The sequence below is a fragment of the Haliotis rubra genome, unplaced genomic scaffold (genome assembly GCF_003918875.1).
Source record: "Haliotis rubra isolate DU_JTF1 unplaced genomic scaffold, ASM391887v1 Scf600, whole genome shotgun sequence".
In the NCBI taxonomy this organism is placed as follows: domain Eukaryota; kingdom Metazoa; phylum Mollusca; class Gastropoda; order Lepetellida; family Haliotidae; genus Haliotis; species Haliotis rubra.
The window spans coordinates 620670-646656 of NW_025767303.1; the positions used below are offsets into that span (position 1 = coordinate 620670).

The 25987-nt window shown below is 37.9% G+C and overlaps 1 protein-coding gene across 1 annotated transcript; it reads right to left on the minus strand.

Moving 5' to 3' along the window:
- Positions 1-2178: 2178 nt before the first annotated feature.
- LOC124255498 (period circadian protein-like) lies at positions 2179-6007 on the minus strand. The gene is made up of 2 exons (XM_046689432.1): positions 5950-6007; positions 2179-2927 (listed from the first exon to the last, which is right to left on the minus strand). Exons 1-2 carry the CDS (start codon positions 6005-6007, stop codon positions 2179-2181), a joined length of 807 nt encoding a protein of 268 aa, XP_046545388.1.
- Positions 6008-25987: the final 19980 nt, after the last annotated feature.

Below are 25987 nucleotides of genomic sequence, written 5' to 3' on the forward strand. Positions count from 1 at the left end.
TGAAATGTGTTTATATATCCGTAGATTAGTATTACATCTACCTACATATCACTTCACAGAGTCTCAAAGCGTAGTATTTGAATCAAAAACGTTGCTGAAAGTGAGGCTCTTTTCAACATATTCTCAACAAATACACTGTATCACAAGCATTCGGTCCGCCTTGGCCTGGGCTATCAAAACCCCACACACACATGTATCTTGAAATGTGTTTATATATCCGTAGATTAGTATTACATCTACCTACATATCACTTCACAGAGTCTCAAAGCGTAGTATTTGAATCAAAAACGTTGCTGAAAGTGAGGCTCTTTTCAACATATTCTCAACAAATACACTGTATCACAAGCATTCGGTCCGCCTTGGCCTGGGCTATCAAAACCCCACACATGTATCTTGAAATGTGTTTATATATCCGTAGATTAGTATTACATCTACCTACATATCACTTCACAGAGTCTCAAAGCGTAGTATTTGAATCAAAAACGTTGCTGAAAGTGAGGCTCTATTCAACATATTCTCAACAAATACACTGTATCACAAGCATTCGGTCCGCCTTGGCCTGGGCTATCAAAACCCCACACATGTATCTTGAAATGTGTTTATATATCCGTAGATTAGTATTACATCTACCTACATATCACTTCACAGAGTCTCAAAGCGTAGTATTTGAATCAAAAACGTTGCTGAAAGTGAAGCTCTTTTCAACATATTCTCAACAAATACACTGTATCCCACTGTACGCCACACTCACGGCGGACTACACCCATTCCCATTTCTTTCAAAAACAAACTATCTCAGTAGATCCTGAGTACAGTAGAGGTGGACTGACTAGCGTTAAGACGTTCTCGGGATCACACGATGAAGAGTGCTTATTCACCAGAAAAATTAACCATGTGTTATACATAAACGTTCACCAAATGTCTGCATTATCTCACTTCTGATAACAACAAAAGACTTTTTTAAAGACTTTTTGAGAAGCTGTATTTCTGATAAGGAACAATCGCTCAGTTTTTTCCAGTGAACCTTTCAAAAGCGTTTATTTCATTAGCTTGTCATAATATCAAGTTGGGTTTTGAATTTCATTCCCATGAGGTTTGTAATATATAGATAAAGGTATAACATATGTTATATTTGGGATTACACTTTCTTTGTAAAATACAGATTCTAGTACTTTTGTTGGGTTGAGTCCCTACCGGGATTCGATAAAGGTACCTAGAAAGAGGTCACAGGTGATGATAAAAGAAGCAAACATTTCTCAGGTACATTCCTTATTTACTTGTGTTCATGGCATGTAGAAACTAGCCGTCACCCAATGCACATTTTACAAAATAAAACCAAAACAACCCCGACCCCAGAACAAAACAAGACAACCCCCCTCACCCCCCAAAAAAAACCCAACAAAAACTATTAAAAAAATAGAAAATATAAACATCAACAACTAAAAACAAACAACAAAAACAAAACAAAAAAACACAACAAAAACAACAACAAAAATACCTTTCAAACAACAACAAACAACAACAAAAACAAACAAAACCCCAACACAAAACAAGCTGATTCAATAACCTTCCACCCGTGAAGGTCCGGATTAAAATATTGATCTTCAGTAACCAATGCTTGTCGTAAGAGGCGGCTGACGGGATCGGGTAGTTAGCTTCGCTGACTTGGTTGACACATGTCATCGGTTCCCAGTTACGCAGATCCGGGACAGACAGACAGACCGCCACCATATAGCTGGAGTATTGCTGAGTGCGGAGTAAAACTAAACTCACTCACTCAATAACCTTCCATTCATACAATTTCTCCACAACCAGATGTACATTTGCTCTGCTTGGACTGGGTCATTCTTGCATATCCACATACCACCTTGTTGTTTTGACAGGTTGTATAACAACAAGCTGCCTAATAAATGAATTTTCTCAAACATTGTTTCATAGCATGAGTTGTCAGTCTCTCCATAAACATCAACATGGCTGAACTTGACATAGTCTTGGCTGTCAAAATAAGTGTTCACTGTGTCAGTGCTATTTACAAACTATACTGACCCAGATGTCTGTCTAGATCTAGAGTTATGGTCAACATTAAACTGATGATTTACTCATACTACCAATGTCAGCTGAAAATTACGCCTGAATACCGCCGCTGTCAGCTGAAGAAGACTCAAGAATACCGTCGCTGTCAGCTGAAAGACGCCTGAATACCGCCGCTGTCAGCTGAAGAAGACTCAAGAATACCGTCGCTGTCAGCTGAAGATGCCCGAATACCGCCGTTGTCAGATGAAGACGACGCCCGAATACCGCCATTGTCAGCTGAAGATGATGACTGAATTTCGCCGTTGTCAACTGAAGACGACGCCCGAATATCGTCGTTGTCAGCTGAAGAAGACTCAAGAATACCGTCGCTGTCAGCTGAAGATGCTCGAATACCGCCTTTGTCAGCTGAAGACGACGCCCGAATACCGCCGCTGTCAGCTGAAGATGATGACTGAATACCGTCGTTGTCATCTGAAGATGACTCAACAATACCGTCGTTGTCAACTGAAGATGATGACTGAATATCGCCGTTGTCAACTGAAGACGACGCCCGAATACCGTCGTTGTCAGCTGAAGATGACCGAATACCGCCGTTGTCAGCTGAAGACGACGCCCAAATACCGCCGTTGTCAACTGAAGAAGACTCAAGAATACCGTCGTTGTCAGCTGAAGATGATGCCCGAATACCGTCGTTGTCAGCTGAAGATGACTGAATAGCGTCGTTGTCAGCTGAAGACGACGCCCAAATACCGTCGTTGTCAACTGAAGAAGACTCAAGAATACCGTCGTTGTCAGCTGAAGATGATGCCCGAATACCGTCGTTGTCAGCTGAAAAAGGCGCCTGAATACCGCCGTTGTCAACTGAAGATGATGACTGAATACCGTCGTTGTCAGCTGAAGATGATGCCCAATAATGCCGTTGTCAACTGAAAAAGACGCCTGAGTACCGCCTTTGTCAGCTGAAGATGATGCCTAGATATCGCCGTTGTCAGCTGAAAAGAACGCCTAAATACCGCCGTTGTCAGGTTTAGAAGACGCCTAAGTAATGCCGTTGTCAGGTGAAGGAGACGCGAGTGAGACAGCTAATTCTGATAAGCAATAACTATTCTGGCCTGGAGGTCTGGTCGGATATAGATTTCTTCATATTCGAGAAGCTGTTGTCATAGTGAAATAGATGTGTGTGTATAGCTGTGAGCTGTTCGGGGTAAACCAAGGTGTTCATGTTTGAAGCACTTCTCCAGTGTCGAATAATTCATTTCCAAAAGCAACCTATAAATGGCCAAATATGTACAAACTTATAAATAATGTTCTTATCCCAGAAAGTAAACATTTTTCATCATTCTGAATGTATCAAAAGAGCACTTCTAAATGTGTTGCGTATTTTCCAGATACGTTGCTTGAACAGTCTTTCGATAAAACCATTTTTTGTGTTCGATTCTAAGAAATGTCCGGTGAACCTGGTTTTACTATTTATGCAACATTTACAACCTAACTTGCCAATACCGTGTGTTAGGACTCGTACAGTAACTGAATCGTGAATCTGAATCTTGATATAGGACATGAGCAACTTAGTGTTAATACATGCATCAAGGAAACTGTCCTTCCAATCCCCAATATAATGAATGAGTGAGTGAGTTTACGCCACACTCAGCAATATTCCAGCTACTAGTATATGGCCACGGTCTGTAAATAATCGAGTTTGGATCAGACAATCCAGTGATCAGCAGCATGAATATCTATCTACGCAGTTAGTATACGATGACATGTGCCAACCAAGTCAGAAAGCCTGACCATCCGATCCTGTTAGTCGTCTCTTACGACAAGCATGAGTTACTGAAGATCAATTCTAACCCGGATCTTCACGGGTCTCGCCAATATAAACATGTAAAACCAAAAAACGGTTGGGATACCAGGAATCACCAAGACAGATCTGTTGATATACATGGTATTAAGAAATGGGTTCTCATGGTTGATGCGTTGCTATGGTGGCGCCCCATGTCGTCAAAGACGTTGAGAGGGTTTTTTTTCCATTTTCAGTCTTCGTTATACATTAACTAAAACCACTAAGCATACATACGATATATTAATGTTAAGAAAATAATAATAGCCTCATCCCATGTTTCGTTCAATTTACTGTTGATGCGATTAATTGCAAATATTGAATTGTTTATAATCATGCTACTATGAAGAGAAATCCACTCTGCTGTTGAACATTGCATATACTTGCATTGTGGGCATGTGGTCGTCAGTTCTGATGAGAGATTGATTGACTAAAACCACTCCTTTTGGCCAGACATGACAAATTCTTCGTGGCAAGATTGTAATGAGTCAACTAATGCCTCGACTCATGTTCCATTCATCAGTGAGAGCAGAACTCAGTGAGTGAGCGAGTGAGTGAATGAGTGAGTGAGTGAGTGAGTGAGTGGGTGGGTGGGTGAGTGAGTGAGTGGGTGGATTGGTGGGTGGGTGAGTGAGTGAGTGAGTGGGTGGGTGGGTGAGTGAGTGAGAGAGCGAGTGTGTGGTTGAGTGGGTGAGTGAGTGAGTGGAGGGATGGGTGGGTGTGTGAGTGAACGAGTGAGTAGGTGCGTGGTTGTGTGGTTGTGTGGGTGTGCGGGTGAGTGAGTGAGTGAGTGAGTGAGAGAGCGAGTGTGTGGTGTGGTTGTGTGTGTGAGTGAGTGAGTAAGTGGGTGTGTGAGTGAGTGAGTGAGTGAGTGAGTGAGTGGTTGTGTGGTTGTGTGGGTGTGCGGGTGAGCAAACAAACGCCCTGTACCACAAGACTGTCCCCGGTGACATCACTGACTATATTGTGTTGATGCAATTGTCCTATATCTTCGCATTTTACGTCCAAGAAGTTTGTTTCGACTAAATATGGAGGCTGTTCTGCAGGCATGTTTACTGATGTATGGTTACTGACATGTTTAGTTTATGGCTTCAACACAATGGTTGTTTGGAGCCGTGATTCACATACACGACTGCGTCAATATTCATGCCTTGTCAAATACAATTCATTATCAAAACTGTTCTTTTGTTACGAGGTAGACTAACATGTTGTCTCTGATATGAACATCGTATACACGAATCGACAGACTCTCTACATTTCTACACTGAACGTAGACTTGCAGGGGCTGTATTAGATATATCTGCTTCTGTGTCTGTACGGCAAACTGATGCCGGAGGTTAACGCTAGGAACGGTACATAAGGAATATAATATATTAAAATATAGTGAATCCATTTATAACACCACCAAACGTAGTTGTAATTATGAAGAAATTCAAGGAACATTCCAATCCCAGCTGACAGGCTGACAGGGGTTATATGATGACGGAATGCTGTCAACTGGCCTGACCTCAAAACATCACTGTTGTTTTCAGAGTGACTCAAAACACCGAACTGCATCAACGTACCAAAAGAGAAACATTCGTTACCCAGGTGCACAATGTTCAGCAGGATTGTAACACACTAACACACTTTCAAGTTCACTGTGACCTCGGAAGTCCGAAACGCCCTCTTCACACTCGTTACCCAGGTGCGCAATGTTCAGCAGGATTGTAATACCCCCAGGCCAAATGTAGAGATAACATCATTATCAGGTAATATGATACACCAGGCCTTATCACCCATACTGCATATCCTGATCATGTAGAACACCAGTGCTTGTCACCGTCCATGAAACCATGTGGTTAATACTCATGCAGTTGGTCTATGAACATGTGGACACTGTTTCAACAGCGGGGTAATCCTTGTTTGTTTTAGTAACCTGATACATTCTGTGTCTAGTTCCACATTGACAAGAATCTCTGGAGGGTGGGAGTTGTCATACCAATTACTGGATAACGCTTTTACTGCTGCTGAGAGATCCTAAAAGATAGGGACTTTTCTAACATTTGGCCTAGGACTAGTAACACACTAACACACTTTCAAGTTCACTGTGACCTCGGAAGTCCGAAACGCCCTCTTCACACTCGTTACCCATGTGCACAATGTTCAGCAGGATTGTAACACACTAACACACTTTCAAGTTCACTGAGACCTCGGAAGTCCGAAATGCCCTCTTCACACAGATATTAGGTAATACATAGGGTAGGGCGTTGATTATCGCTAACATGCCGGCAGGTAGTACAAGGTAGTGCTTCTATCTGTAGAGCGTCTGCATCCTGCAGAGGGCAGTGTTATGATATTGAGGGGAGTGATCATTAGATGAAAATAGAGATCGGTTTGGATGGTCTATATTTAATGTTACATCTGATAATATGGAACAAGTATGGGAGTCAAAACGATGCCAAACAAACCCTTATTGGAGCCAAATTACATAATATGAGCACTTGCTGGAAACAAATAAGAACATATGTAACACTTATTGGAACCAAATAACATCATATGTAACACTTATATGAACCAAATAACATCATATGTAACACTTATTGGAACCAACCAAGATCATATGTAACACTTATTGGAACCAAATAGGATCATATGTAAAACATATTGGAACCAAATAAGATCATATGTAACACTTATTGGAACCAAACAGGATCATATGTAACACTTATTGGAACAAAATAAGATCATATGTAAAACTTATTGGAACCAAATAAGATCATATGTAACACTTACTGGAACCAACCAAGATGATATGTAACACGTATTGGAGGCAAAAAGATCATATGTTACACTTATTGGAACCAACCAAGATCATATGTAACACTTATATTGGAGGCAAATAAGATCATATGTAAAACTTATTTGAACCAAATAAGATCATATGTAAAACTTATTGGAACCAAATAAGATCATATGTAACACTTATTGGAACCAAATAAGATCATATGTAACACTTATTGGAACCAACCAAGATCATATGTAACACTTATTGGAACCAACCAAGATCATATGTAACACTTATTGGAACCAAATAAGATCATATGTAACACTTATTGGAACAAAATATGATCATATGTAAAACTTATTTGAACCAAATAAGATCATATGTAACACTTCTTGGAACCAACCAAGATCATATGTAACACGTATTGGAACCAAATATGATCATATGTAACACTTATATGAACCAAATAAGATCATATGTAAAACTTATTGGAACCAACCAAGATCATATGTAACACTTATTGGAACCAAATAAGATCATATGTAACACTTATTGGAACCAACCAAGATCATATGTAACACTTATTGGAACCAAATAAGATCATATGTAACACGTATTGGAACCAAATAAGATCATATGTAACACTTATTGGAACCAAATAAGATCATATGTAACACTTATTGAATCAACCAAGATCATATGTAAAACTTATTGGAACCAAATAAGATCATATGTAAAACTTATTGAACCAACCAAGATCATATGTAACACTTATGGAACCAAATAAGATCATATGTAACACTTATTGGAGCCAAATAACATCATATGTTACACTATTGAACCAACCAAGATCATATGTAACACTTTATTGGAACCAAACAGATCATATGTAAAACTTATTGAACCAAATAGGATCATATGTAAAACTTATTGGAACCAAATAACATCATATGTTACACTTAATGGAACCAACCAAGATGTTATGTAACACTTATTTGAACCAAATAAGATCATATGTAACACTTATTGGAACCAACCAAGATCATATGTAACACTTATTGGAACCAAATAAGATCATATGTAACACTTATTGGAACCAAATAAGATCATATGTAAAACTTATTGGAACCAAATAAGATCATATGTAAAACTTATTGGAGCCAAATAACATCATATGTAACACTTATTGAACCAAGATCATATGTAACACTTATTGGAACCAAATAAGATCATATGTAACACTTATTGGAACCAAATAAGATCATATGTAACACGTATTGGAACCAAATAAGATCATATGTAACACTTATTGGAACCAAATAAGATCATATGTAACACTTATTGGAACCAAATAAGATCATATGTAACACTTATTGGAACCAAATAAGATCATATGTAACACTTATTGGAACCAAATAAGATCATATGTAAAACTTATTGGAACCAACTAAGATCATATGTAACACGTATTGGAACCAACCAAGATCATATGTAACACTTATTGAACCAACCAAGATCATATATGTAACACTTATTGAACCAACCAAGATCATATGTAACACGTATTGAACCAACCAAGATCATATGTAACACTTATATGAACCAAATAAGATCATATGTTACACTTATTGATTCAACCAAAATAATATGTAAAACTTATTGGAATCAAATAAGATCATATGTAAAACTTATTGAACCAAATAAGATCATATGTAACACTTATTGAACCAACCAAGATCATATGTAAAACTTATTGGAACCAAATAAGATCATATGTAACACTTATTGGAGCCAAATAACATCATATGTTACACTTATTGAACCAACCAAGATCATATGTAACACTTTATTGAACCAAATATGATCATATATGTACACTTATATGAACCAAATAAGATCATATGTAAAACTTATTGGAACCAAATAACATAATATGTAACAATTCTATTGGAACCAAACAGGATCATATGTAAAACTTATTGAACCAAATAAGATCATATGTAAAACTTATTGGAACCAAATAAGATCATATGTAACACTTATTGAACCAAACCAAGACCAAATAAGATCATATGTTACACTTATTGAACCAACCAAGATCATATGTAACACTCTATTGGAACCAAAATAAGATCATATGTAAAACTTATTTGAACCAAATAAGATCATATGTAAAACTTATTTGAACCAAATAAGATCATATGTAACACTTTATTGGAGCCAAATAACATCATAACTTATTGAATCAACCAAGATCATATGTAACACTTATTGAACCAACCAAGATCATATGTAACACTTATTGAACCAACCAAGATCATATGTAACACGTATTGAACCAAACATGATCATATGTAACAATTTATATGAACCAAATAAGATCATATGTAACACTTATTGAACCAACCAAGATCATATGTAACACGTATTGGAACCAAATATGATCATATGTAACACTTATATGAACCAAATAAGATCATATGTAAAACTTATTGGAACCAACCAAGATCATATGTAACAATTGAACCAACCAAGATCATATGTAACACTTATTGGAACCAACCAAGATCATATGTAACACTTTATTGAACCAACCAAGATCATATGTAACACGTATTGGAACCAAATAAGATCATATGTAACACTTATATGAACCAAATAAGATCATATGTTACACTTATTGAATCAACCAAGATCATATGTAACACCTCTATTGAACCAACAAGATCATATGTAACACGTATTGGAACCAAATAAGATCATATGTAAAACTTATTGGACCCAACCAAGATCATATGTAACACTTATTGAACCAACCAAGAGATCATATGTAACACTTATTGGAACCAAAGAACATCATATGTAACACTCTTATTGGAACCAAATAAGATCATATGTAAAAACTTATTGAACCAACTAAGATCATATGTAACACTTATTTGAGCCAAATAACATCATATACACTTATTGAACCAACCAAGATCATATGTAAAACTTATTGAAACCAACATGATCATATGTAACACTTATATGAACCAAATAAGATCACCATGCAACACTCCCATTGAACCAACCAAGATCATATGTAACACGTATTGAACCAAATAAGATCATATGTAACACTTAATGGAACCAACTAAGATATATGTAACACTATTGAACCAAATAAGATCATATGTAAACTTATTGGAACCAAATAAGATCATATGTAACACTTATTGGAACCAACCAAGATCATATGTAACACTTATTGAACCTACTCATATGTGAAACTGTTATCTCGAACCAAATAAGATCATATGTAACATCTCCATGGAACCAAACAAGATCATATGTGAAACTCTATTCGAACCAAATAAGATCATATGTAACACTTATTGAACCAAATAAGATCATATGTAACACTTTATTGAACCAACCAAGATCATATGTAACACTTATTGAACCTACCAAGATTCATATGTGAAACTTATTCGAACCAAATAAGATCATATGTAACACTTATTTGAACCAAATAAGATCATATGTAACACTTAATGGAATCAACTAAGATCATATGTAACACTTATTGGAACCAAATAAATGATCATATGTAACACTTCTTATTGAACCAAATAACATCAAGATATGTTACACTCTATTGGAACCAACCAAGATCATATGTAACACTTATTGAACCAACATGATCATCATGTAACACTTATATGAAACCAAATAAGATCATATGTAAAACTTATTGGAACCAACCAAGATCATATGTAACACTTCATTGAACCAAATAAGATCATATGTAACACTTATTGGAACCAAATAAGATCATATGTAAAACTTATTGGAACCAACCAAGATCATATGTAACACTTATATGAACCAAATAAGACTATATGTAAAACTTATTGGAACCAACCAAGATCATATGTAAAACCTATTGAACCAAATAAGATCATATGTAAAAACTTATTGAACCAACCAAGATCATATGTAACACTTATTGGAACCAAATAAGATCATATGTAACACTTATTGAGCCAAATAAGATCATATGAACCTATATATGAACCAAATAGGGATCATATGTTACACTTATTGAACGAACCAAGATCATATGTAAAACTTATTGAACCAAATATGATCATATGTAACACTTATATGAACAATATAAAAATCATATGTAAAACTTATTGAACTAAACCAAGATCATATGTAAAACTTATTGAACCAAATATGATCATATGTAACACTTATATGAACCAAATAAGATCATATGTAACACTTATTGAACCAACCAAGATCATATGTAACACGTATTGAACCAAATAAGATCATATGTAACACTTAATGGAACCAACCAAGATGATATGTAACACTTATTGGAACCAAATAAGATCATATGTAAAACTTATTGAACCAAATAAGATCATATGTAAAACTTATTGAACCAACTCAAGAGATCATATGTAACACCTTATTGAACCAACCAAGATCATATGTAACACTCTATTGGAAGCAAATAAGATCATATGTAACACTTAATGGAACCAACCAAGATCATATGTAACATTTATTGAGGCAAATAAGATCATATGTAACACTTTAATGGAACCAACCAAGATGATATGTAACACTTATTGAACCAAATAAGATCATATGTAAAAACTTATTGGAACCAACCAAGATCATATGTACTTATTGAACCAAATAAGATCATATGTAACACTTATTGGAACCAAATAAGATCATATGTAACACTTATTGGAACCAACCAAGATCATATGTAACACTTATTGGAACCAAATATGATCATATGTAACACTTATATGAACCAAATAAGATCATATGTAACACTTATTGGAACCAACCAAGATCATATGTAACACGTATTGGAACCAAATAAGATCATATGTAACACTTAATGGAACCAACCAAGATGATATGTAACACTTATTGGAACCAAATAAGATCATATGTAAAACTTATTGGAACCAAATAAGATCATATGTAACACTTATTGGAACCAACCAAGAGATCATATGTAACACTTATTGGAACCTACCAAGATCATATGTGAAACTTATTCGAACCAAATAAGATCATATGTAACACTTATTGGAATCAAATAAGATCATATGTAAAACTTATTGGAACCAACCAAGATCATATGTAAAACTTATTGGAACCAACCAAGATCATATGTAAAACTTATTGGAACCAACCAAGATGATATGTAGCACTTATTGGAACCAAATAAGATCATATGTAAAACTTATTGGAACCAAATAAGATCATATGTAACACCTTATTGAACCAAATAAGATCATATGTAAAACTTATTGAACCCAACCAAGATGATATGTAAAACTTATTGGATCCAACCAAGATGATATGTAACACTTATTGAACCAGCCAAGATGATATGTAACACTTATTGAACCAAATAAGATCATGTAAAACTCTATTGGAACCAACCAAGATGATATGTAAAACTTATTGATCCAACCAAGATGATATGTAACACTTATTGAACCAACCAAGATGATATGTAACACTTATTGAACCAACATGATCATATGTAAAACTTATTGGAACCAAATAAGATCATATGTAAACTTATTGAACCAACTTCAAGATGATATGTAGCACTTATTGGAACCAAATAAGATCATATGTAAAACTTATTGGAACCAACCAAGATGATATGTAAAACTTTGATCCAACCAAGATGATATGTAACACTTTATTGAACCAACCAAGATGATATGGTAACACTTATTGGAACCAAATAAGATCATATGTAAAACTTATTGAACCAACTAAGATGATATGTAAAACTTATTGATCCAACCAAGATGATATGTAACACTTATTGAACCAACCAAGATGATATGTAACACTTATTGGAACCAAATAAGATCATATGTAAAACTTATTGGAACCAAATAAGATCATATGTAAAACTTATTGGAACCAAAGAACATCATATGTACAACTTATTGGAACCAAATAAGATCATATGTAAAACTTATTGAACCAACCAAGATGATATGTAAAACTTATTGATCCAACCAAGATGATATGTAACACTTATTGGAACCAAATAAGATCATATGTAAAACTTATTGGAACCAAATAAGATCATATGTAAACTTATTGGAACCAACCAAGATGATAACTTATTGAACCAACCAAGATCATATGTAAAACTTATTGGAACCAAATAAGATCATATGTAAAACTTATTGAACCAACCAAGATGATATGTAAAACTTATTGGAACCAACCAAGATCATATGTAAAACTTATTGGAACCAACCAAGATCATATGTAACACTTATTGGAACCAACTAAGATCATATGTAAAACTTATTGGAACCAAATAAGATCATATGTAAAACTTATTGGAACCAAATAAGATCATATGTAAAACTTATTGGAACCAACCAAGATCATATGTAAAACATATTGTACCAACCAAGATGATATGTAGCACCCTTTATTGAACCAAATAAGATCATATGTAAAACTTATTGGAACCAACCAAGATCATATGTAAAATCATATGTGTGTTGTCGCCCTGTGTTTCATGTTGCATGACCTGACAAAAATTGGGGAGGTACCGCCAGGCCGACAATCGGGTTAATTTGCTCATTGGCCTTAATTACATCAAAGGACACCGGCAAGTCGGCTTGGCGCACCTATCTGCATGTCCTTTTGGTTCAAATGTCCCTCTCACTTGACAGTATTTAGACCTTGCCTAAGCTTCCTGGTACACTCCCCGAGCCCGGAATATACATGCCCCCTGTGGTCTGATCCGCGTGAAACATAGTATCCATAGTAACATATAGAACGTCAGTGTAAGAATAGAGAGTCTTGACTATCCTCATTAACACATTCAGTTTGTTGTTTAATTCAGGGAAATAACTATGTAAATAATACAAATAGATCACTGAAAATCACAGATGACACGAGGTGTTCGCGAAAAGGGTGTCCTGAACTACCAGAAGTACCTGTCGTTCATATCCTGAAGATGGACGTATTTTCAGCCTGGCGCTGCACAGCAGTATGCAGTTATGAGAAAACAAAGGCATCAAACAACGCATGTAGAATCCAAGGTCACAGTGTGCCCTGTCGTCTGAGGTACCGCAGAGTTGCGCCCCTTCGACAAATCAGAAACCTATAACAGTTGGATTCTAGTTGTAGGTTTGTCAGCACCATTCCGTGCTGGAGGATCTCTGCAACCGTCACAGTCCCGCATCACGTCAGGCTTCTTCTCAACTGTCACCCATGCAGATCACGATTGGAATTGATCTTCAACAAACCATGCTTGTCCCCCGTGAAGATCCGGATCAGAATTGATCTTCAGCAAACCATGCTTGTCCCCCGTGAAGATCCGGATCAGAATTGATCTTCAGCAAACCATGCTTGTCCCCCGTGAAGATCCGGATCAGAATTGATCTTCAGCAACCCATGCTTGTCCCCCGTGAAGATCCGGATCAGAATTGATCTTCAGCAAACCATGCTTGTCCCCCGTGAAGATCCGGATCAGTATTGATCTTCAGCAACCCATGCTCGGATCAGTATTGATCTTCAGCAAACCATGCTTGTCCCCCGTGAAGATCCGGATCAGAATTGATCTTCAGCAACCCATGCTTGTCCCCCGTGAAGATCCGGATCAGAATTGATCTTCAGCAACCCATGCTTGTCCCCGTGAAGATCCGGATCAATATTGATCTTCAGCAAACCATGCTTGTCCCCCGTGAAGATCCGGATCAGAATTGATCTTCAGCAACCCATGCTTGTCCCCGTGAAGATCCGGAATTGATCTTCAGCAAACCATGCTTGTCCCCGTGAAGATCCGATCAGAATTGATCTTCAGCAACCCATGCTTGTCCCCCGTGAAGATCCGGATCAGAATTGATCTTCAGCAACCCATGCTTGTCCCCCGTGAAGATCCGGATCAGTATTGATCTTCAGCAACCCATGCTTGTCCCCGTGAAGATCCGGATCAGTATTGATCTTCAGCAAACCATGCTTGTCCCCCGTGAAGATCCGGATCAGAATTGATCTTCAGCAAACCATGCTTGTCCCCCGTGAAGATCCGATCAGAATTGATCTTCAGTGAAAACCATGCTTGTCCCCGTGAAGATCCGGATCAGAATTGATCTTCAGCAACCCATGCTTGTCCCAAGTGAATATTCGGGTTAGAATTAATCCCCTGCAACCCATGCTTGTCAATAATGATTCGGGTTATGATTGATCTTCACCAACCAATGCTTAACCATCGTGAAGTTTCGGGTTAAAATTGATCTTCAGAAACCCAGGCCTGTCCATAGTGAAGATTATGAATGTGTGTCCATATGTGTATGTATGTGTGTCTATATGTGTGTATGCGTGTGTGTCTATATGTGTGTATGTGTGTGTGAAGATCCGGGTTAGAATTGGTCTTCAGCAACCCATGCTTGTCGTAAGAGGCGATTAACGTGGTCGGGTGGTCAGGCTCGCTGTCTTGGTTGACACATGTCATCGTATCCCAATTGCCTATATCGGCGCTTTTGATGCTGATCACTGGATTGTCTGGTCCAGAGTCGATTATTTACAGACTGCCGCCATATAGCTGGAATATTGCTGAGTGAATCGTTAAACAACAAACAAAAAACACACCCAAAACATCAGTTGTCATCCCGAATTATAATTTGAGAACTTTGAGATCTTACCTAGCTTCCTAACTTCAATTGTTATTGAAGATATTCGTGACGGTGGTAGAACAACAAATATTTGTGTAAAGTTCGTTCCCCTTGCACATTCCGATGTTTTTTTTCCAAATATACCCATTTCCAAAGTGTTGAACAGTGATAAAAAGACAAGCCCAACACAAACATGTCTCCCAATAAAATTCAAACACGTGAAAGCAGCAGCTGTACAAATTTAACCCAAAAGAATTGTTTACAATTGTGAGTGAGAGAGTGAATCTTTCAAATTTGTGACTGTTCAAATCCAAACTTACAAATTTCAAGCTTACACTGGGTCATCTGGGTGAGGAGTGAACCAGTGCTTTAGTATGACTTATCACTTTCAACATTAATGCCGAATTTGATACTGAAATAGCTTCTTTCGAACAAGAGAAGATAGAACCTGTCTTTCTAATACAATTTATTTCAGCAATTTGGCTCAGTAAGCTATTGGAGGAATAGACACGTTGTGTTCCTTACAACAAAGAAGTCGACATCCATAAATTACCCCTAAATGTGCATCATTCAAAGTCTTTAGGCCCACTGAGATGATTACTGACGTGTTTTATAATACAAACTACAAAGTGCCCCCCACAGTTCTGTTTTGACATGTGGCAACTTATCTTTGACATTGGATCATCGAGCCATGACATTGTTATCATTGGCATGTTCTAAATTTGACCGTATGTTTAGTTCCATCGAGAACTTGCTGAACACATTATGTAAAACAGACACTGTCACTGCTGGCAAGCTTAACCCACTGACCTAGTGACACAATGAAACTGAAATGTCCTCATACTGCACGCAATGACATCACGGAATAATGACTGTACAGGCGAGATGGGTGAGGTGAAATGGGGGGTTACATTTCGAGTGTAAAATGTTTTAACGTACGGTCTATGGCGACGTGTTTGCAAGAATAATAGTGTGTGTCTGTGTATGTCTATGAGTGTCTATGTGTGTGACCACGTGTGCTTGTCTATGTATGTGTGTCCATATGTGTCCATGTGTGTGCCTGTGTATGCATATGTATCCATGTGTGCCTCCATGTGTGTGTCTATGTATGTATATGTATGTCCAGAGACCATATAATAGATTATATGGTCTCTGGTATGTCCTTGTGTATCTATGCGTATATACGTGTCCATGTATATATACTACAAACAAAAAATATGGGAACACCCTAAACTTTGATAGTCATATATAAACTGATACGTGGTGAGGTCATTTATACTTTAAGGTAAATGCAACGACTGTTTTGATTGTAATAGAAGCTACAAAACACTTTTCACATCCATAAAAAGCCTAACTTTATCATCAGTATATATTTGTTTCAGCAGTATTACAGCTGTATGATGTTGTTGGTAAACAAATCGGGTCTGGACCAGACAAATAGTGATGCTACCAGGTGTTCATGAAGAGGTGAGCGTACCCTGCCCCACCGGTGGGTACATTCACGACCCACCCACCCGTGTTTATTGCACAACTCCCCGGTGTGCACACAAGCAGGAAATGCACAAGAACGAGCTCATATACATGTACCAGATTTGTCGCATCCGTCAACATCACCATCAAACGTCAACATATGGCAGCTGCATTCGGTGCATGACAGACACTTGTCAAAACATTCCAGCACTTGGTGCATTCCATTATCTAAAACATGCCATCCATACGACTAACAGACTGGCCTACAAATCGTGAAGTAAATCAATTAAACTGATTGTGTCCAACAACCTTGGCTCGTTTAAGAAGACTGACTCTAATGTGTTTAAATCCTGAACCTGGACAGGAGGATCATCAGATACATATCTATGTGCAATATATAAGCTATTGAGAGAAGCGATAGGATCGATGATATATTTTTACTAGGAGATGTCAATATCCTGAATTTCTTGTTTTGATACTTGATCACGTTATGATGTCATGAAAATATATCGATATTTATATAATCAGAAGAAATCTGATCACAGCTAAATCCCCAGTACGATTCCGACGATACCACATGTTGATGATCAGAGCGGAGAAGTGATGAAACGAGGTATTACCGAAGGAATAAGACAGATAAGGAATACCGTGTCCACGGTTTCAACACGTCATGGCATACCACATAGTGCCAGAGCTTCTCAGAGAGAAAGAAGCTGGAGATGCCGGGGTCCAACGGTCGCCCTCCCCGGCCTGGCTTGAAGCCCCCCTGAAGCCAATGCATTTTTGCAAATCCTTTTCTGACGAAAGTTACTGAAAACGATGTATTCCGATCTATTTGTGATTTTTTACGTATTTTTATTTTTATTTTTCACATGAAAACAGTTTGGATTTATCAGTTTTGTCGTGGGAGATCGACATGAGTAATGCATGAGTGAGTCTCTAGGCAAATGTCTGAGAGTTTGCAGAACAGAACTTTATTGCTTTTCAGGCCTTAAGACAACGGCATGTGAAGATCACAATGATTATATACATTTTGTTGACAGGGCTGGTAGACTGACTATAAGACAAATAACATACAATAATAAATAGTAGTACATAGTGCTTTCATTTACACAGAGAACTTACATCTGACAAATGCGTGAGAGTTGGCAGGTATCTATGTTTAGGTCGCAACGATGACATCACACAGTGCAGCGTGACTGAGCTCTAATAATTTCTCTGCCGAGAAACACAGCATACAGGCCAACTGAACCGCACAAACACCTCAACACTGACTTATGTCAAGTCACGCCCTTCTGTGTCTATACATATAAAGGAGTGTCGTGTTAATTTCGTCAGCTCTATGCCACCAACAAAACGATGCGTGCGTCAAAGTCTAGTTCGTGAGGAGAAATATGAATATGAGTATTCAGTTTGAACTGAAACACGTTGATAAAATCGTGTGCCTCGAACGAGTCACTGAATGAGATATGCACACAAATAATGAATACATATAATTTTTTTACTTCGGTAGAGCGAATCCGTTGCGTTATAAGAATTACACATATATCTAACATCAGATCTGTTTTTTTAATGACTTAAACATTTAATAAATATCATAGCCATTGATATATGACGGTTCAATTATTTAACTGTCTGTGAATATAAATTTATACTCTATTGAAATGAAAACGAAGACTGAAGAGTGTTCAGTCAGTGGGTATTATATGCTAAATAAAAATGAAGATGTATTGATACTTGGATTGACATGGACATTTTGTTTGATGTGTCTGTTTCGTTAAGGTTGCACACGAATAGGAAGCGCATTAAAAGTGCACTGTTGGCAAATTCTCAGTTCTCTTGAAATATTCTAAGACTGGTCGGGGTGGGATTTATAGCTAATCGCATATTACATATTATTGAATCTAGATATTGTATTAAAAAAAACACTATTCAGAAGTGTATTTTTGAGTGGACAATATTTCTTTCTATTCAAACAATTATAAACACGTAATCACCAGCACACAAAGACGGCGATCTAACCCACTCAGCCAGCGCGGCTTCCACATTGTGTGCTGGCGGGTAGGGGCCTGACTCTGGGATTGAGGGTTCGAATCCCGGAAGGGACTCACCCCAACAAAAGTACTAGAATATGTACTTTACTGAAAAAAGTGTAATCCCAAATATAACATAATTATGTTACATTTGATCACTTTCTAAATGGCATTATTTATTATTTATAACGATATAATATATATGTTACCAGTGTCAATATTCTCTTTTAAAAAGAATAACATGACGTTATGTACCAAACATGAAAGTATTGTTGCCAAGGATTTGACCTGGTACGCTCTACCGTTACGTCATACAAGGATGACTAAACTGACGTACAAAAGAAAGTACACATCTGGTGTTTTGCGATTATTTGAAAAGTGTTGTAATTTTGACTGGCAACTTCGCAATTTGGCACGATGTCTGTGGTGTTTCGGCAACATATTAGGAAAGTCTGTGACTTAAATATCACTGTAAAAACTCTTTTCAAAACATATACGTCGCTTTTTGGAAAATATATCCAAAAGCTCCGGGTGTGTACTTTCTTTTTGTACGTCAGTTTATTAACCTTTGATCTGGTTGATCCCTCATAATGCTGGCATAGTAGTTTGTTTCTGCATGACTTGTTTTGATCGATATTGGATGCGTCAGGACACAGGCGAACATTACTGTAGGACGTACACGCGGATATTTGTGTGTATTCCCCATGGATTTTTAAGCTATTCTGGGCATTTCCACGTGGGCGAGCACCAGTTTACGTGTTTGTATGAGGTCATTTCACAAGTTTACAAATAAGATGCCCCTCGACACGGCCGGGTGATGACGTAACAGTTTCATCAACTTGTCTACACAAACTGATCACTCGTAACGGTCTACTCCCATTTGTGAGAACTCCCAATTGTAAGACTCCCAGTTATGAGACAGTGGAGTAGGTAATTAACAAAGAAAACACACCATACTCTCCTGTCTGATAGAATGGATTAACCCTAGCTAATTATTGATTTGCAATGTAAATTAATCTTGTCGAAGTAACGCTATGAAAGTTTATACGATAACGATAAACATACTCAGGTAACTGTTTTTAAAAATTAAACACTTTGTGTAGGTAATTTTGTGATCATTTGAAAGATTAATTAATTTACCTACTCAGATTTACTCCGTCTCCGAAACTACAGCTTGTTAGACACACACAACTGTAAGTCTCTAATTATGACTACTTAGAGAATAGTTGTATTTGATGTAATCTGTATATATTCACATGTACTTAAAATATATTTATGCAATTGTCAATATCGATGATGTCACATCATCCATTTCATTTTGTATTTTATGCTGCATGGGAGCGGTGTTAACATAAGCAGTAATGCTTGTTCACCAATCCCAATTGATTTTCGTAAATAATAATATATGTTTAAACCAAAATGACTTTCAAACTTAATTATAGTCAATAAAAATGTGTTAGCATAATTACATATTCTTCTGAATAAATAAAATATTTAATGAACTATTTCTTCTGTGTAAATGTAATCTTTGATAATCTATTTCATTGAGGGTACTCTTCAACAACTGGGCTGATCCCACTTTCATTGTAGGGATGTGGAAACACCACCTATGTGCACTGAACCATTCATTAATGTGTCTCACAACTGGGAGTTCTCACAACTGGGAGGACACCGTCGTAACGAGACGCGTGGGACTGCCACTTCTACATTAACTGTACACGGTAAATACCGCGCTATATGCGGAATTATTGGAATAAAGACGACGACTTCGACGTCGACGATGATGTCACGTTCTGTCTAAATGCGACGCTCAGGTACAAAGTACATTGTGGACTTTTTTAAAAGAAATATATCATTGTTACTGTCGATGTGAACTTGAGATGACAATATATGTTCACACAAATGACAGAAACAAACCACTTCATTAATGCCCCAAACAGGTATTCGTATGTTCCGTGTTCAATTTCTTGAAGCAATAATGTAATTACAAAGGTATTGTATATATTTTCATGGTCAAGTATATTTCTATACGTAGCGGTATTAACAGGGACAACAAGGCATCAGTAAGTGTCAAATTCCAGGAAAAGTAACTTGCCATGCATGCACAAATTCCTGACTATTATATATTACCATTTTAGACCCATTTAGCTCCCCTATTGCATTTCAAATATTGTTTTACGTGACACTGCTATTTTGGTGCCCCTTTTGTTGCGGTTATTCATTAACCTGTTTAATTAGCATTATTACTATAAAGAGTTTCAAGTGTGTAACATTGATCAGTAAAATGGGTCCATGTTCCTGGAAGTTTGCAACTTTTCAATGATTAATTCCAGTAATATATTTCGCACTTTTCTCAGATCCCCCTCATTACAATAATTCTACCACAAATCAACTCCTCTTTCTAACTTCCCATACGTCACGATATACAACAACATGTCGTAACCCAAACAGGTCACAAGAACAATCGTTCACGTGAGTCAGCGGTTCTACAGAACAATCACCGTTACTGAACGTCAGTGATGACGTCATGCTGATTTCACGTCAGTACTGAACAGGTCACGTGGTGCTCTTTCCGTAATGTCTCTACGTTGAGATGGAATATATGATGAAACCTTGAGTCATATCTACCGACCCATGAATACCTTATGATAGCTTTCATACCATTGTCTAAATGCAGTACAATTATTATTATAGTGTAAAGTATTTGATAAGTTAAAATATTTATTCTATTTCGATATATGTTTGCAAATTTGAATTAGATATAATATTCGTACATGTACAACACATTGGACATACATTTCTACAACTACTCGGATAAAGCAATTCCATCTCACAACCAGCTATATAATAGCAAATAGATTACATACATAAGCATTGATTGCAATCATCGCGTGATTGTTGTGACTTCATCACATCAGGTAACTACGTATTTATAGAATACTTTGTCCTACATCAACTTTACGACATAGTAGTGCATATGTTGCTAATACTTAAATAGCACAGTACGATTAAGCGATTTAGTCTGAGCTTATAAATCAATATCTGGACCGACCCAACACAAAACCGCTCTCTCATTCATACTTCCTTCCCATTCACAAGTCCCATGGGTAATAAAGTCTCGTGCTATATATAGCCAGATTTGCTTCGCCACCGTGTCAATTTCTCACAGCCTAGTCAATATCAATTAATGAAGCGGTGATTCGTGAAAGGAATGACATGAGAGGGCGTCGACGCATTTGATTGAATAGTCACCACGTGGTAAACACGTTGTTTTGGGTCTGGCGTGATGAAATCCAAGGTCCATATTCCTGATATATGTGGGTTTTCTAATACTGATTTAATTCACAACGGACATACTGTTAGAAATCGATGCTGTATGATTGTGCTTGCTGCTCGCCTACGCCGTGCACCAGGTGGCGGGACGGTCATACTTCGAACTGAGATGGGTTTATCACCCCAGGTTGTAGGGTCGGGAAGTAATACGTGGAGAACTAGTATAAGCGAAAACCATGAGCATCGTGTTCAGCTCGCGTAATGTTAATAGCCGAGAAAGTTGAGAACTTACAGAGATATGAGTATGTCTAATTCATTGTCCAAATTGAATGTCGGAATATACCGTGAGGGTATAAACTATACTGGACAAAATAAGTTACAGATATTGATGTTTTATCAGTGTGACAATGAGTAAATAGATCATTATTCATAATATCAAAATTTACATATATCCCTAACTATTTTTGTCCAGTATATATGACGTCGACGCCACAAAATGACTTTCTTTATATCACAAGATCACAGATGCATCATATTTCACTAGACACGTGAAATGATGCTTTCAGTTTGTTTAATTATATCATGACAGTATCAATCCTCGAAAATTCGATTAACGAAATCAAAATTCTCCCAACTGTAAACTAAAGGCTATTCACATCTTCTCATCACAGATAAGATATAGTTCGGTATTCGGTAATAATGATAATGATAATGAGGGCATTTATAACGCGCCTTGTCCAGGCTAGATACCCCGCTCATAACGCACAGTCTGATCAGTATTACCCCGGATAACCGAAGCTCCCGGATAGGCGCTCGAAGATTAATAGTCTCACGGGTACCCATTTCCTGCTGTCCTAGAAACTCTCATGAGTCAAGCTGTCACACACGGTCAGGGGCGGTGGGATAGCCTGATGGTTAAAGCGTTCGCTCGTCACGCCGAAGAACCGGGTTCGATTCCCCACATGGGTACAATGTGTGAAGCTCGTTTCTGGTGTCCCCAACCGTGATATTGCTGGAATATTGCTAAAAGCTGCGTAAAACCAAACTCACTCACTCACTCACTCACACACGGTCACCCATCCAAATACTCTCAGCGCCTAACGTTGCTTAACTTAACTGATTTGTGACCTGTGCTCTATGCCCTGAAATAAAAATGGAGACAACACATATTTGTATCAGTGGCTATCTGTTAATTGTACTGTATAAGCTCAGCATAATATCCACCAAATGATGCTTTTGTTCTTAGCATAATCGTCAAAACTCGACGCTGGCGCAAGAATACGTAAGAACCACATACAAAGTTGGCGGGCCGAGAGAAACGGGAGAGCGCAATTAAGAAAACAAATCAACTACAGTGCAACCAGAAATTATTTTATTGAGAATTTAAGATTGTAATTTTTAATTTTTTTTCACTCATTACTCACGTATTAAATGTAAATATTAGCAGAACATAACTCCAGATTCAAAGACAGGTGAACAGTTAGTATTTTGTCAAGTCACCATGGGCAGCAATGCAGGCTTCAATGCGGCGGGGCATACCACTGATCAAAGAAGTTAGAAAGTCGTGGTCCATGCTGTCCCAATATCGGACCACTTCTTCTTTCATTTCAGCAATATTTGTCAGATTTTTCTTATTGACACTTTCCTTCATAAGTTCCCAAACATTTTCTATTGGATTTAGGTCAGGGCTATAGCTTGGCCAATCTAATAATGTCATATTTTGGGTCCGAAACCAGGCCTGTGAATGCTCTGAACGATGTTTTGGGTCGTTGTCCTGCTGGAAAATCAAAAATGTTCAATAGAACACGAGAGCAGATGGAAGTAAATGTCCCTCGAGAATATCTGTGTACCGCTCACTGTTTATATTCCCTTCAAATACACAGAGGGGCGTTGCCCCTAACACAGATATGCCACCCCACACGTTAAATGTCGGACTGTACTTTGGGCGCTGATTTTCAGTTTGTTTGGTCCTGAATTTCAGTGTATTAGGAAACAGGCACACAGAACTTTCATCTGAGAAAATCACATTGTCCCAGTTAAAATTTCTATGCTGTAAGCACCAGTTCAACCTTCGCTCCTTTTCTTCAGGTTTCATGATCGGTGATGGAATTCCTCGACTTTTCTGCCAACCCATTGCATACAGCTTAGTTCTAATTGTCCCCTTACAGACAGCCACAGTCCCTCTATCAATCATATCCAGCCTTAAGTTTTCTAAACTCCTTCGTTTGTTTTTAGAAACAAGAATACCAAGCCGCCTCCTGTCACCGACAGTCAATTTTTTGGGCCTACCTGCGCCTCCCTGGTGCTCAACGCCATATCCATTTGCAATATTTTTCAAAACACGATAAACAGTGGACAAAGGGATGCCTGTTCTACTTGAAATCACTTTAGCTGATCTGATGTCCTTGTTATAATACTCTAAAATCAACTTCCTCTTCTCTAAATCATCAATACTGAGGATCACTGAAAATGTCGTCTGCTAGCAAGTAAACAAAGGGGGGTAACTCTTCACAAACTAATGAAAAAGGATTAACGGAGTTGTCTCTCTTGAATGAAACCAAGCACTTGATAGCTGGTCAAGGTTGTTTATACTAGAAATCCTATTAAACATATTCCTAAAATTCTCAATAATTTCTGGTCATACTATATTTACTGTGGCTATAAGCACAAATACAGGTAATGCCAATCGAGTGAAATAATGTCACTTGTACACAAAATGTCAGTTGTTAAAACTGCCAGCAGGTAACTCAAGTGTTTTGAACAGAGGTAACGTCGCACGGAGCGAGGCATGGACTCGACGGAATACAGCGAGGAACAGTTACTCACTGAGATACTCGCGCAGTGCACTGGATAACTCGGCGATCAGCTGATCGGTGCCATAAGATGTCCGGACTTGCTGACGAAATGTATTGATATATTTACATTGCCATTTATTGTGTTGTGTAACCAGACACTGTACAGAGCCGTTGTTGAACCATGAAGTAATTCCGGCAATTAACCGGTACGGTATAAGGTGAGGTGAAATTGGGTTTTACGTCGTGCTTGAGAATATTTCGCTCATATGACGACGTGCATGCGTGTGTATGGGTATGTGCGGCTGCTTGTACTAGCCCAGACTTAAGCTGGTTTTATAGTGCTAGCCCACTGAGATACCATGTCGCAGTGAAGCATGAATATCCCACTCAGACACATTACACTGACTCCGAGCCGACCAGTCCTTGTTGTACCTATTAATGCCGAGCGCCAGGCAGGGACCAACAAGTACCATATTTTAACATCTTTTGGTAAGACGCGGTCGGGGATCAAACCCGCAACCTTCCGCTCTCCGGGCAGACGCTCTGACCACTACACCACGGAGACGGTCGGTACGGTATTAACTGTATAAAATCAACAGCAGATAATAAACAGCCTAAATTTATCAAAAGAAAGAAATTTCATCTGCAGGAATTGTCAAATGCTCACCCCACACAGCACAACATCCATAGGACGTCATTACTGACCTTTACCCAAACTTGACCTTGCTAGGTAGGAAGAAGTGTGCGCCAGCGTCATAGGTGGCGGGACTTGTTTGCTCAACTTGGCCAGGTGCTGCTATAGGAGTGGGGCAGACGCTGCCATATCGTCACTGGGAGTCCAATACGCAGTGTACCTCGTCGAGCATAAGCATCGTTGACAAATCGAGGCGGTATTAATACCACGTCAGCTTTGGTATTTCCCCCATTTTACCATCGTCCTTCACGATCGTGGCGGTCGTAACATTGGCTATGAAACTTCAAAACCCGCTGTGACTAGTTCCGAAATGGATCATCATTATCTGACAACTAATCGGAAACTAATGTTAAGTTGTTTCCCAGTATGACCTGTTTTTTTGTTATGAGTACATCCCCATA

What these genes read in the sequence shown, in the direction of transcription:
- LOC124255498 (XM_046689432.1), bottom strand. Translation starts at nt 6,007, where the DNA reads ATGGGTAACGAGTGTGAAGAGGGCGTTTCGGACTTCCGAGGTCACAGT. An exon ending in AGGTCACAGTGAACTTGAAA is followed by an intron (nt 2,928 to 5,949) that starts GTGTGTTAGTGT and finishes CATCATCTTCAG; the next exon opens with CTGACAACGACGGTATTCAG.